General features: G+C 51.2%; 1 protein-coding gene across 1 annotated transcript in view; it reads right to left on the bottom strand.

Annotated features, from left to right (window-relative positions):
• Positions 1-2,041: 2,041 nt before the first annotated feature.
• Wdr1 (WD repeat domain 1) overlaps positions 2,042-13,760 on the bottom strand; it is a 35,429-nt gene continuing 23,710 nt past the window's right edge. The window contains exons 9-15 of the mRNA XM_028882373.2: positions 11,692-11,779; positions 9,827-9,983; positions 8,417-8,504; positions 6,098-6,208; positions 5,161-5,334; positions 4,783-4,927; positions 2,042-3,042 (exon numbers count right to left, since the gene is read on the bottom strand). Of these exons, the coding sequence (XP_028738206.1) occupies positions 2,936-3,042; positions 4,783-4,927; positions 5,161-5,334; positions 6,098-6,208; positions 8,417-8,504; positions 9,827-9,983; positions 11,692-11,779 (870 nt within the window). The 3' untranslated portion in view covers positions 2,042-2,935. The remainder of the gene's footprint in view (positions 3,043-4,782; positions 4,928-5,160; positions 5,335-6,097; positions 6,209-8,416; positions 8,505-9,826; positions 9,984-11,691; positions 11,780-13,760) is intronic.

The raw sequence follows: 13,760 nt of genomic DNA on the forward strand, positions 1-13,760 counted from the left end.
CCCAAATACCAATGAGTTTGTGTGTGCATGTTGGCCACCTACTGCTGGGCATGGTTTATATATCCAGTGAGACTCCATTGGAGAAAACCACCCCTTAGGGTGAGAAGTAGGCTTCCATGTCGCCTGAAGCTGGTTGATGAGCCCTGCTGGTGGACATGCTATTCTGATTCAGTGTAGCCTGGGGGAGGGGGGTGTCTTAGGATCTCTGCCACTTTGGGTAGTCAGAGCTGTCTCTTTTTTTTTCTCTAGACAGGGTTTCTGAGGTTTTGGTGCCTGTCCTGGAGGTCACTGTAGATCAGGCTGGCCTCGAACTCACAGAGATCCTCCTGGCTCTGCCTCCCGAGTGCTGGGATTAAAGGCTTGAGCCACCGCTGCCCGGCAGAGATGTACTTCTTAAATGTAGCTGACTGGTACAGAGCTATTATCCAGGCTCAAAGTGGAGGAGGGCGGGTCCTATCCCACTGCCGTGAATGCTTCAAGAAATCAGTGGCTGCAATCAAGGGTGCTCAGGTGTGTGGCCACCAGTAATGGCAAACCACTGGCTCGGAAAAACCTGCTCACGTCCCTCCCAGAGTAGACTTGACCCTGACATTCCGTGCTCCCTTGAAGCTTTCACGTACAGATCTTGTTGCAATGATGAAGGTCATGGGTGTGGGTCACTTCTGATAAGCTTCCTTAGAAATGAAGCCAACCCCACTAGCATGCCTCAGCCGGAGACAATTGAAGCGGGATCACTTGATAGGCATTATCTTGCAGTGTGGTTTCTATTTCCGTATTTTGAAGATTGTACTATTTTTATCAAAAAAAAAAAAAAAAAAAAAAAAATTGCCAGGCATCAAACTCACGGAAGTGTTCCCTGGTCTGGTAGTGTCTGTTTCATTTCTCACACTGTCAACTCTCTTGCCAGCATTCATTATGAATATAGTCAGATGCCACCACTTTAAATCTTAGTTTGTCTTAGAACCAAGTTTGGGGGCTGTAGAGAGGGTTAAGAGCACTTACTGAACAACCCTTGAGAACCAGAATCCAGGTCCTAGCACTCAGACAAGCCAGGTCCATGCATGACCGTGCCTCCAGCTCCAAGGCAGTCAGACAGGCTCTCTGGCCTGCAGTCTGAGAGCACGGGCCCCAGGTTGTGGGAGAGCTTCTGGCCTCTGCATGTGTGTATGTACTTGTAATGCACATGCACTTCGATTCACACACAAATAAAGCTTGTATTTAAAAATCACAAAACCAAACCCACTTTTCATTGAAATCTCCCTTGGAGCTTTCTACTCTGAAGCAATGGTTCCTTTTGTCAAACTTCTCACCTCTGATGTCCCTCTAACCTCACGTGGTTTAAGAACCAGACAGGTCACCATCCCTCAGGTGCTGCCCACTCTCATCCACTGACTCCTTGACAGGAGAGCATCTGGACTCATTGCCAAACTTGTTTCTGACCTTGTTGTGTGATGGTTTGCATTTCAGATAATGTAATTTAATTTTCTTGATTTCTGGTGTCCTTTTACACTTGAAAAGCAAGAGCAATAACAATGTTTTTATGGGGACTACAAACCTGCACCCAAGAGCAAAGCCTTTTGCTTTGAGTTGTTTTGGCTGTACTAGGAATTTTCTCAAACACCCAGATCTAGTTCCGGGCTTGAGGTATTAAGGCTGGTTACAGATAGGAGGGGGAGGTAGCATCTAGATGCATCAGGCCCAATACTCAGTTTACAAATGAAAGCTGGGCCCCAAGGGGTTGGGCCAGGCCACTGGGGTCTGGAAGCAGGGATGGGAACCAGAAAAAGAGTCCTGGTTTCTCTGGCCATCTCATGTGATGGCCACAATGGGGGTGGCTGGTGGGTCGTCCAAAGCCCCCCTCCCTCCCACATGCACCACCACACAGAGCCAGTGATCCACAATCAAGAGAAAAGATATTTAATTATTTCTCAGTCTAATCTCTTAAAGCGCTCAAAGTGTTTTCACAAGTGCAAGGGGAGGGATTGTTCTCAGCCAACATTTACCAGTGATTCCGACACACGCAAAGAAACTGCCAATCACGGTGCTTTATACTTACTTTAATTTCTGCACTGAAAAAGAAAAAAAAAAAGGTAAAAACATGACAAGTTACAGTGACATCATCTTGTCCTTAATCTCTGCTCTTGGGGCCAGAGGGTGGGGGGTAGACAGGAAAACATTGAAGCATGGTGATGTGACCAGGACACCTCAGTCTGGCTAAGAAGGGTTCTCTACTCGCCTAGACATAGTACTCTCAGCAAGCCAGCTCAGGAACAAGACAGACAACAGTCAAGATACATTAAAAAAAAAAAAAAAAAACAAAAAAAAAAAACAACCAAAAAAAAAAAAAAAAACCCATGATTCCATTCTTAAAATCAAGCACAAAATCTGACAATGAGATCAAGGTTCACATGTCCCCGTGGGATTTGGGGATGGCTCCAGGGAGACAGCCATGTAAGGTGACTTACACCAAGGAGCAGCCACCTGCTCTACACAGAATGCTGACACAGGGGTCTGCAGAGCATCTCCTCCTCTCCAGTGCAGCTGCATCCTGCATGGGAAAGGGGAGCCATGGCCTGCTCCCTACCCAGCTTCCTGATAAGTGGCAAGAGCCACAGGGGCTGGGTCTGTGCTTTGGAGGCTGCTGCCTCTGGAATGTTCCACGCTCTCACGGTCTGGTGGGCTGTAAGTTTTTAGGTACGCTCCACATGCTGTTGTAAGTGCTTGCTTTATTTCTCATGTGCAAACTGTTACTGTCTAAAGCTTTCAGAAGGACGCTTACAGACATGGACACCCTGCAGAGAGGAGGGTATTCGTAGGCCCTGCTCACTCCCGGGGCAAGTGGGAAAGGGAGCGTTACAGAAATAGTTAAGAGAAGGGTGCTCCGAGGCAGTTAAAGATCTAGTCCCTGATTCAGTCCGTGGGGTGAGCGGCGTCCTCAGTAGGTGATTGTCCACTCCTTCACAGAGGCGTCATGGGAGGTGGTGACGAGTGTGTGCTCGTCCAGCCAGGCCAAGCTGCTGACATGGTGCAGCCGGTGAGCATCTGGGAAAGAGAGTGCATTTGAGGAGATGGACCCACTCTGCCTCTCCCTATATTTGACGAAGAGAGAGGCAGGGACTAGAGTCATCTGTGAGACCCAGAAACTACCACAGTGGCAGTTTCATTTTCACAAGGACAAGTTTGTGAGGACAGAGGCGGGACCAGGAGAGGTCAGCCCTGTACCAATTCCAGACGAACCAACAGTAACTCCCGGCTTCTCACCACCCACGCCATGTGGCTCCTCTTTAAGTCCTAACACTTAATGATCTTCCCTTTTCACAGAGATATCAACAGTCAGACAAGACAGAACAGACACACATGTGGGTCCACAGGATCGACTTTTACAGACGCAACCAATCAAGCAGGGAAAAGAGTCAGTTCCACAATGGTTCTGGCTGTGCTCAACAGACAAATCAGTTACTTGGAACACCACCGCAGGACAAGCACTGATGTGGCATGTACACTGTTTTGCCAACTAACAGTGGTTTGAAGTGTACCCATGTGTCAGCTTACATGCAAATGGTGCTATGCCATTTGAACAAAGGACTCAAGGTCTTTGGATGTTGAGGAGCTCCTGTAACTAGTGTCCTATGTGGCACTAAAGTAGAAGGCGCCGGGTATGGACAACAAGAAAGAGGGCTGAGGAACTGTCTGGTGTCCCCTCCAGAAGTCATACTGAAGTGATGGGACTCCAGCTGCCATCTCACCTCCATCATTCTTGCCTCCAGCCCTGAGATCCCGGACCTTTCCCGGACCTTTGTGGTTCCTTCAGCCCAAACTTCTCATAAAGCCCCAGGGACCTCGAAGTTCCAGGAAGAGAGTCCTCCAACAGGATTCCCAGTTCCTAGGCCCAGGTGGCTCCCAGCCTGAATCAATAACTCCCCCCCCACCCCCCGGGCTCAGAAGGTCAGGCCATCCTGGGCCTGAGCACTCCCTAAGCTGCAGCACTCTCCATGGCAAGGCCAGCTGTGAGCAGCTTGTGTGCAGGATCTGTGACCACAGCAGACAGACCGATGCCAGCTCCATTCTCAGCACTAGCGCTGACACAGTTCCTTACTGATCCATTTCCCTGTGAAATTTCCAGGTTTCCTTACAAAATAAACGGCTTCTTGGGAGCTGCTCCAGGGTCCCCCCTGCTCCAGGGTCCCCCCTGCTCTGCTCTCTACGAACACTGACATGGCAGGGAGTGGGTCTCCCTAGCTCGCGGCTGCTGGGGTTGTCTCAGGACAGCTGTAAGCTGGGCTAGGATGCCCATTCCCCTAAACACAGAAGAAGGCTGCCTCCTATGAGCAGGGAGACCAAGGGGACAAGATAAAAATGGTCACCCAGGACCACCAGCCATGTGTGACTCTGGACCTACCAGCAGGAGCAGTGTGACACCATGATGGATAATCAGAATAAAGATTCAAAAATATGTCTCCTTGTGAAAGCATGGTTCTCATGGCTTCTACTGAGCTCACTATGGTGAGAGTAAGCTAACTCGGCTGTGGGTTAAGGCACAGGAGCAGGGTGGGGAGAAAAGATGCCGAAAGCCTTTCCTCACATAGTCCTCAAAGCAAGGATTCCTACTGTAGTGAGTGTCTCAGGACCCCCTGCACAGGCCAGCAGAGTGCCTGGTGTGTGCTGGAGGAAGGACGGAGCCACATCTCCATTGGGTCACTTCTTAAAGCACAGACCCTGGGTCACTTGACCCTAGGAAGCACGGTCAGGGAACAGACAGGCTGAGGCTCAGGGGTGAGTTACCTTGGATCTTGACTTTGGTCTCTGGGTCACTCAGTGTCCACACATACACCATCATGTCCATGCCACCAGAGGCAAAGTGTTCATTGTCTGGTGACCAGGCCAGGCACACAATTTTTGCATGGTGTCCATAAAAAACATTGTTCTCCTAGTACAGAAAGAAAATAGAGGCGTAAGATCAGAGTACAGGTCAGAGCACCCTGTGTCCTCCCAGCCAGCCCTCACAGTAACAGGAAGAAGCCCTAGTCCCTGATCACGAGCAGGATGTTCCCAAGAGCTCTACCAGGTGCCTGCCACTCATGGAGATGAAGACAAGGCCAAGGGCATCTGGCTAAGGTACTCCCCTGCACCCTCTAGTATAGGGGTCTGCACCCTACTCACCGAGTAGCCATCAGCCACACTGAACACCGTGACCACCTTGCTGGCATCACACACGGCCAGGAAGGCACCATCATGGGAGTAGGCCAAGTCTGTCACTGGCCCCTTGGCTTCTAGGAGCTTGCCTTCATCCTTCAGTGTGGTGCCCAGGATGGAGTATACACGCACATTGCCATCCTGTAGGCAGGGACAGGAAGCAGTCACTCCTTATCATACAAACCACGTGCCTCTGTCATAGGGAAGGTCAGGGTTTCAGCAAAGAGCTCTGCCATGGGATCAGTAGGCACGAGTATGTGCCCGGGCCCTGTCCGCCAAGAAACGGCTGGTTCCTCTTCACATACTCCCTTCAGTATTCACCTCAGCTTCCTCCTCTCCTGGGCAGAAATGACTGGACCCCAGGCCTCCCTAGTCTCATTTCTGTGTGTTGGCTGGCTGCCAAGGAGGCCCCATAAATAGTGTTCGTGGTTCCCTGAAAGGTCACCCTGGAGAAAACTGCAGACAGCTTCCCAGCCTCTGGGGGTACCAGCTGCGCCAGGCAAGCTGCATACACCTGTCTCCGGCAAGCTTCCTGCCACCATGTGCCAGGCACACTTTGTGTGATAGCTATTCTTGGTTGTTAACTTGACTACATCTGGAATGAACTAAAATCCAAGAGGCTAGGTACATCTGTGAGGTTTCTTGTTTCTCCCCTTAATTAAAGCATTTGAAGTGGGAAGACCCACTTTTAATCCGGATTTTTTGCGTTAGGAAGATGCACCTTTAATCTGGGCTACAGCTGCTGGCCGCCTATCTAAGGGACATGGAAGAAGGAAGCTTGCTCTCACTGGCATTAGAGCCTACTTCTTCAGGATTCCAGTGTAGACTGAAGACCTTGGCCTTCTCCATGACCCAAACTGCTCAGATAACCGAGGTCACAGGGTAGAGAAGAAAAGAGCCTTACCGAGCCCCCAACAGCCACTGTGTCCCCACCGGGGTGCACGGCCACAACTTCGGGCTCATAGCCAGGGCTGTCGATGCTGAAGCACTTCTTCTGGTCCTTCAGGAGGACAATCTGTGACACGGAAGATGTGGTCAGGTCAGTGGTCCCTTAAGACACTGCTCATCAGCAGGACAGGTGAGTTCTGGTGAAGTGGCTCTGGGCTTTAAGCCACACCCTGGGTCAGTCTCAATCTTTGGATGCAGGCACTTCCTTTCTCACCATAAGGACCATGTTAGTGGTAGGTGCAGGCAGAACTTGAGAAAACATTTAGTGACTGAAGCATGTGAAGTGCTGATCTCTGAAGGGCAAAGGGCTCAGTCATCAGGGGCAGTGGCCTGAGTCTGAGGAGTGAACCACTAGGTCCTAGGTCATAAGGAACAGCTAATGCCTGCGCCGTGCAGGTTTCTGTTCAGCTTGGAGGATGGTGTGTTATCCATGACAAATGCTGCTGGACACTCGGCACTGAGTGTCTGCCCAGTCCTTCAGGGCAGCAGTGGAGCTCTGTGGGAACAACTGGTAACCCCAGAGGCAGGAAGGAGGAGAAGCTGGGCAGGCAGAGCACAGTGGGTGTGGGTGGGTGTGTGGCAGGGGGTCTGCAAATGTACCCCTCTGAGAGAACCCTCAAGTCCTACCCTAAGAAAGGCGGAAGGCTGTGTGGAGAAAGCTACACCACACTCAGCCATGCTGGGGCCAGCCATGCCTGTCTGAGTAGCAGACACCTCCATGTGTCTGCCGTCAGGACTCTGGAGGTATGTGGCAGCCTGATCCTGACTAAAGTACCTGTTGGTCAGGGGTCATGATCACACACGGACCTCGGCTTGTCCTCAACAACCAGCAGATACTATGGTGTACACACATGCACACAAGAGAAAAGCCTTCCTACTGGGAGATGGTGCTCTCATCTGCTAACACTCTGGAGGAATTGGCCGCCACCTTCTGAATGGCAGGTAGTCGGAATCCTTGCTTTCACCCACCTTGGGTAATTCTTCTGATCAGCCTCAAGGACAGGGTAAGTTTATGGCCACTATAACCTCAGATGAAGTAACTGGGGCCTGGGACAAGGAGGTGCTTGTCTAAGGCCTTGCCACAGAAAAGGCCCTAAGTCCTCACGCATTGTTCACCAAGGCCAGGTGCGGATACAAGGCTGACAGACCTGTCATCGAGAAGCAGCTGCCAAGGCACCCCGTGCAGCACATCCCTTTTTGTGCCTTGTGGCGGCCCAGACTGAGTGGCAGTAATTATTTGGCAGCGACATCTGATTATCTGGGACACAGAATTCACTCTCCCTTTAGCAATCAGCTTCACAGACCAGGGAAGGGTGGGAGATCCTGAACGGCCCTTTCTTCAGCAGGGTCTGCCACTCAAGCCAACAGGAACCCCTAGTCAGTTGCTGGTTCTGACCACATGATGGGATGCCTGGGTTTGCAGAGATGGCATGTTGTGAAGCAGAATCCTGCACAAAGTAGGTCAGGCACAGATATGAGCCAAGGGCTCTGTTCTAGACAGTCAGAGGAAAAGCTATGCAGGGACTGCAGAGCGTTAGCCCCTACCATGGCCTGGGATCCACCTTAGCCTCGTGTGGCAGTGTTCCTCAGTGGCTAAGCTAGACAAGGAGGAGTATGACACGTGCATCTTCATGATCACCCTGTGCGCTCAGAGCGGGAGCTTCTCCAGGGGAGGGCACAGATCTGAAGGACGATGACAAAACCATATGCTGAGTGCTGCAGGCCTCATGGACCCATGCATGGCTCTCCAGTCTGGTCTGATGCTTAAGAGACCAGCTCCGCCCTCTTCCTGTGTCTCAATTTAGGGGGCAGTGCTCGGCCTAACAGTTAGGCCCTAATTAGCAGCACAGTGAGTTCACGCAGAGACAAGACAAGTGAGCCTGCAGCACAGAACACTGGCTACAGGAACCTGTCAACCTGACACAACCTCGAGTCACCTGCAAGAGGGACCCTCAGCTGAAGAGCTGCTTTAATCAGACAGTTCTGTGGGCTCTGTCTGGACTACTAATTGACACCAGGGGAGCCCAGTTCATTGTGCGAGGTACCATCCGGGCAGGCAGTCCCGGGATAGGTAAGAAAGCTAGCCGAGCAGAGTTCCTGTTCTGCTGGTCCTCAATGGTGGACTGTGATCCAGATTAAAAGTCAACTAAACCCTCTCCTCCCCAAGCATCAGAAAAGGAAACCGGAACATGGGACATGGATGACATTCAGAAACTAAACAGTAGTTACACATCTCATATCCCACTACTTCTGGTCAAAATATAGCCAACCATACCTGTCCGATGCACACGACCACGGTATATCCCCCAGGGCCAACAGCTACACACTTTGGTTGAACATCCAGTTTCACAACGCCTTGTCCACTGTGGGGGAGGGGGAGGGGAGGGGAGGGGGAGGGCAGTTACTTCCACGTTCAGGTGGCTCAGCGTGCTCTCAATACACACCCCGCAAACCCTGCACCACTTAACTATGGGAAGAAGAAAATCTTACTGTAATCGCTCCTTAAGGTCAACTTGCTAAAGTCTGAGGTGACAAAATCGGGCACGGGGGTCTTTTTATCACGAAGGGAGAGCAGAGTGGGGAAATGGAGACAGCGCCAAGCGCGGGTTAGAGGAAGCTGTGCAGACGCTCGCTGTGCTAAATGCAGACATGTTAGCCCCTCACCACCAGCAGGCCCACGACTGGCATTTTCTAGGTACATACAGAACTGAGTTCTGCTCCTTCTATGGGTCATAGCTGCTAGAACTCTAATACCTTTAATGAGGATCCCAGTTCCCTCTTCTATTAGACAAATGCTATCAAAACTCATCTGGAATAACTTATAGCCATATCTTTCTTGAAAACAGTAACCAGCAAGCTTCCACAGAACTGATCCAAGCCATGGTTGGCCTCTAGAGTGCCTGAGTCCTGGCAGCCATGGGCTGCCAACAGGACTTTCATGAGTCATGTCAAGACAACAGGGAAGCTGACAGCTGAGAGCCCTGGGTTCTGGGGTGCCTTCATTCTCAGACGCCCAGTGGCCACTGGTCGGAACACAGCACACATTGGCAGGTTTGCTACCAGCCAGGCACATATCCGGGGTAGGGGACCTTGTAAAGATGAACCCCCACCCACCCCATCCCTCTCCTTGTCAGACACATTCCAGCAAGATGTGAGTCTACCAGGATGTGCTCTACAGGGCAGGGGGGTTGGGGGGGGGGTAGAGAGGTCTTGCTAAGGTCAGTGGGTCTGCTTCTGAGCCAACAACTTGGAGCAGCCCATCTCGCCCCCTTGCCTGCTCTCACCTCTCATTGCTGTGGATGGACACCTCTGATTCAGTGTCCACTTATCCCCTCAACAGGAGGTGGCCCCTCACACCCGGCACACCATGAGTCTGCGAGCGTCACTTGACCTTTTCAATAGCCCAAACTCTACTGTCACTACCTCCACGGGCAGAAAGACACAAAGCAGAGCAGACAAGTGAATGACGCATGGGCTGCCGGCTGCTTTGGGGTAGGGGCTACAGCTGGTCACATCTGTGAGCCTGGTTACCAGGGCCCTGCCGCTCAGCACCCCGGGCTTGGTACCTGAATGATGTTCAGAAACAAAGGGCAGACAGGAACCACCTGACCTGGAACCTTACAGGCACTGGGGCCCATTCTGGGCCTCTCTCGAGCCAGAGTTGGCTTCCTTGGGCAGAACCTACCTGTAGTCCCTCAGCGTTAGGTTGGTGTAGCGCACAGTGTCGTCCATGCTGCAGCTGACCAACTGCCCAGCCTCATCCACCGTCATCCTGGACACCTGATTTGTGTGGCCTTTCCCGGAGAAGGCGTCATTCTCTCCCGTCTCCGAATCCCAGTAATGTGGAGTGTGATTAAGGAGAAACCAGGCCTCGGGAGGGTGGCGACTACTGCTCTGGAAAGGCCTGGCTGCCCTTCACGCAGGCAGAAGATTCCGCAGGAAAGACAGGAGGCATTCTCACGGATGGCCAAGCTTGGAATTTCAGAGAGCTAAGGCAGTGTGAGGCAGCCTGGCTACTAGCCAAAGGACCAATGCAATAAATAGCACAGCCTCCTTTAAGAATGCATGTAAAGCCGGTGTGCCGGACACAGGCAGACTTGGCTCTGATGGCCAAGACAGCTGACACACCTGATGTCTAAGTCCAAAATCTATCTCTCTGGGTGCTGATACAATGTATGGTAATCCAGGAAGTTCCATGGCATGTGCTACTTGTAGTCAGAACACAGGCACACAATAAACACTCTCTATATAGCATTATAACCTCTGGACTGTAGGGTACACAAATGATTTCAGGTTTAGACTTGGGTCCCACTGACAAGGCAGGTATCTCTATAAATAATCTGGAAACAAGAACAAGGAGAGAAAAAAAAGTCCACTGGGACTCTGCATATGAGCCAAATGCTCATTTTGTCTTTCCTGAATCAGGAGCTGAACTCTGACTATCCCCAGGTAAGCTGGCTATGCTCCAATGTTCACGTAACTATTGCCTAGGCGCTACTGGGTACCAGCCTGAGGGTAGATGAGGCCCTCCTTCCAGGGGTGATGTGTGGATACTGAGCCCGGGGTGTTCAGGGATTAGATAGAGGGAGTGGTTAAAAGTGCATAACACAAGAAGCTCTCAGTTCAAGTGAACGTCACCACTCTGTGGGAGACTCGGCATACATGAGCTGTAGGGACAGAAATCCAGACATGAGCTCTGTAGGACCCAGTTCAAGTGTGAGTACAGGGAGTGGGTAAGGGACACAGGCGGTGCCGATGACCCTGGTTACAACTTCAGGACACATTAGCCCTAGGAGCTGCTTGGTCATCACTTTTCCTCGCCTAGTAGCAGAGGGTGGGTTATTCGCCCTTCCCAGGACGGGAGATCTTCCCGGGTCTTGTGAAAACCTGAGACAAAGTAGGTTTGGGAGGCATGCTGTACGGCACTGAGATAACCTTCCCTGGGAAGGCGGCAGCATGTGGATGAGAGGCCATCGTGCAGAGGACGCCTTGGAGCGAGCGCACACAGCAGGCGACAGAGCACGAGCATGGCAGACATGCCTCTAATGGTTCCACACCTCCTAAAAAAGCCGAAGTTCCTGAGGCAAGGGCATGGAGAACCCACTCCCGCTGAGTTTGGGCCCCAGCTCCATTCTTGACAGCTCATGTAGTTTTAGGAAAGGTACCTTGCCTTTCTGGGTTCCACTCTCTTCACGTTTAAAACAAAGTGCCTCTGCTGAAGGGTCTAAGTCCTGAATCCTAAAATTCAATGATTTCATCGCCAGTGATTGACCTGGACACAGCAAGGCGCCATTATTACAGAAAAAAGAGTTCAAGTGCAGAGACCTCAAGCACCACGCTAGGTTGAGCAGCAAGCTGGGCCCAGGCCTCCTTCTGCCGAAGGCCTGGAGAAGTCAAGGTACCAGGCGCAGACAGAGGTACCAGAGGTCAACCTGTTTAGTGAGTACAGCTGGGCTGGTGCCATCTGGCTGGCCTGGCCTCCAGCACCATGGGAACAGAAAAGTCCTCTCTCCTGCCAGAGTCTGTGCCAGCTCCCCAGTCAAAGGATATTGATATGTCCATCGTGGCTCCCGGAATAGATGTAGGACTTGCCACCATTTTTATGTACTGTCAGACACTGGATGGATTTGCTGTGACCCTGAGAGGGAGACAACAGGACAGGGTGAGCCGAGGTAGCACATCCTACCCTGCCAATCATCAGCTGAGCTGTGCTGGAACCCCAGCAGACACATTGCCCACAAAGAAGTCATGAGCCACAGTCAGCCATCCATCTTCCAGTCAGCTGATCAGACAAACCAGAATATGCTGCCTCCCTCAATACCTAACTAAAACCTACCTGGGCTATGGACAAGGTCTACACCAAAGCCTAGCCCTCAGGGACCTAAGCCACCTGCTGCCACCCATGAGAACATCAGCTGGGTCTCTCAGAGAGAGTGAGGCAGCCAGGACAGGATTATATACTGGAGGTTCTGGAGCTCGAGGGGTGACCACTTTGGCTCAGGCCCTCCTCAGTACTGATTTTTCCTAGTACTCCTTGTGTACACAGGACTATCTAGAAAGTGCCTCTCACCTTCTCTGTAACTGGCTCAGATAGTACTTCTCAAGTACGCTCTAAACTAATCCTTTCCCTGGTCCCACTAGTCTCTGCTATTTTCCAGCAACACTTGATGGCTTCCCGTCTGCTTCATGCTTGGGGTTTCCTCCTTACATCCTGTCTCAGGGATCCTGTGGGTCTCCTTTGTTGCCACAGTATGGCATTTACCCTCCAACAGTGACAGTCCTTGGTGGAATGCATTGTGCAACCCCTGAAGAGCTATGAGCCCAGGTTGTGTTCTGTTCAATGTAGCACGGGCCTCACAGGAGCCCAGCAGACTGCCTGGCCTACTGTATAAAAACTGAAGTTCAGCAAGATTCCAGGGGACCTGTGTGCTTCCTGGTTGACTCTGGCAACAGCCTTGCCTGAGAGATTTAAGATTGCAGCCCTCGACATAGTATCTAGTCCTCTCTAAGGCAGGGTTGTTTAACAAGCTAATATTCTTAGGTGATTCTCACACACCCTCAAGCTTGAGAGACAGGCTAGAGAAAGCACCCCAAAGGCCAGCTCCATAGACCCAGACTGGTCCCTCTGGGCAGCCAGGAAGCCGTTTGCTATAAAACTCCCAGGTAAGATGGCCAAGTAGCCAGGAATAGAATCACATTCCAATCGCAAACTTCTGGTTCACTGGTACAGGTCATGCCCTCTGTAGCCTGAGAGTGGCAGCTTCCACCTGGCACGATCCGTACAGCTGTACCAAGAGGATGAGATGTAGGTTTCTCTGCGAACTTAAGTCTACACAATTTCTCACCACTGAAACTGGAGCCCCAGCACAGAAGTGTCTGTCCCTGGGCAGCTTCGGCTTCCCATACACCCTTCCCATGCTCTGTCACACATCCAACCCTGGTCTGGGACCCAACAATAGATAGAGGGGCTCCCAATCCTGTCCTCAGGGCCAGCAGCAAGCTACCTTGTTCTGAGAAATCACTCAATGGGGCTGGAGTACAATCTCACCTACAGAGTGGGAACTGTGACCCTGTATATTTGGGCCCTTCGAATAAGCAGGCTGCATTGGTGAGAGAAGAGCTGGGCCGGGGTCTTTACTGGAACAGTTTAAAATGTAAACTTTGGAAATTATCAGCAACCAATAAACTCCCAGTGGGGAGTTTAGGCATGGAAACTGTATGCTGGATAGTTTTATGTCAACTTGATACAAACTGAAGTCATCTGAGAAGAGAGAACTTCAATTAAGGAAATGCCTCTAAGATTGGACTACAGGCCATCCTGTAGGGCATTTTCTTAAGTTAGTGATTGATGGAAGGATGGTCCAGACCATTTTAGGTGGTATTATCCCTGGACTGGTAGTCTTGTGTTCTACAACAAAGCAAGCTGAGAAAAGTCCCTCCATGGCCTTTTGTAGCTCCTGCCTCCAGGTTCCTGCCCTGTGTGAGTTCCTGTCCTGACTTCTTTTGATGATGGACAGAGATGTGGAAGTGTAAGCCATTTAAATAAATAAACGCTTTCCTCCCCAACTTGCTCTTGGTCATGGTGTTTCATCATAGCAACAGTAACTCTAACTAAGGAA

The sequence above is a fragment of the Peromyscus leucopus genome, chromosome 10, assembly GCF_004664715.2.
Source record: "Peromyscus leucopus breed LL Stock chromosome 10, UCI_PerLeu_2.1, whole genome shotgun sequence".
NCBI classification, from domain to species: Eukaryota; Metazoa; Chordata; class Mammalia; order Rodentia; family Cricetidae; genus Peromyscus; species Peromyscus leucopus.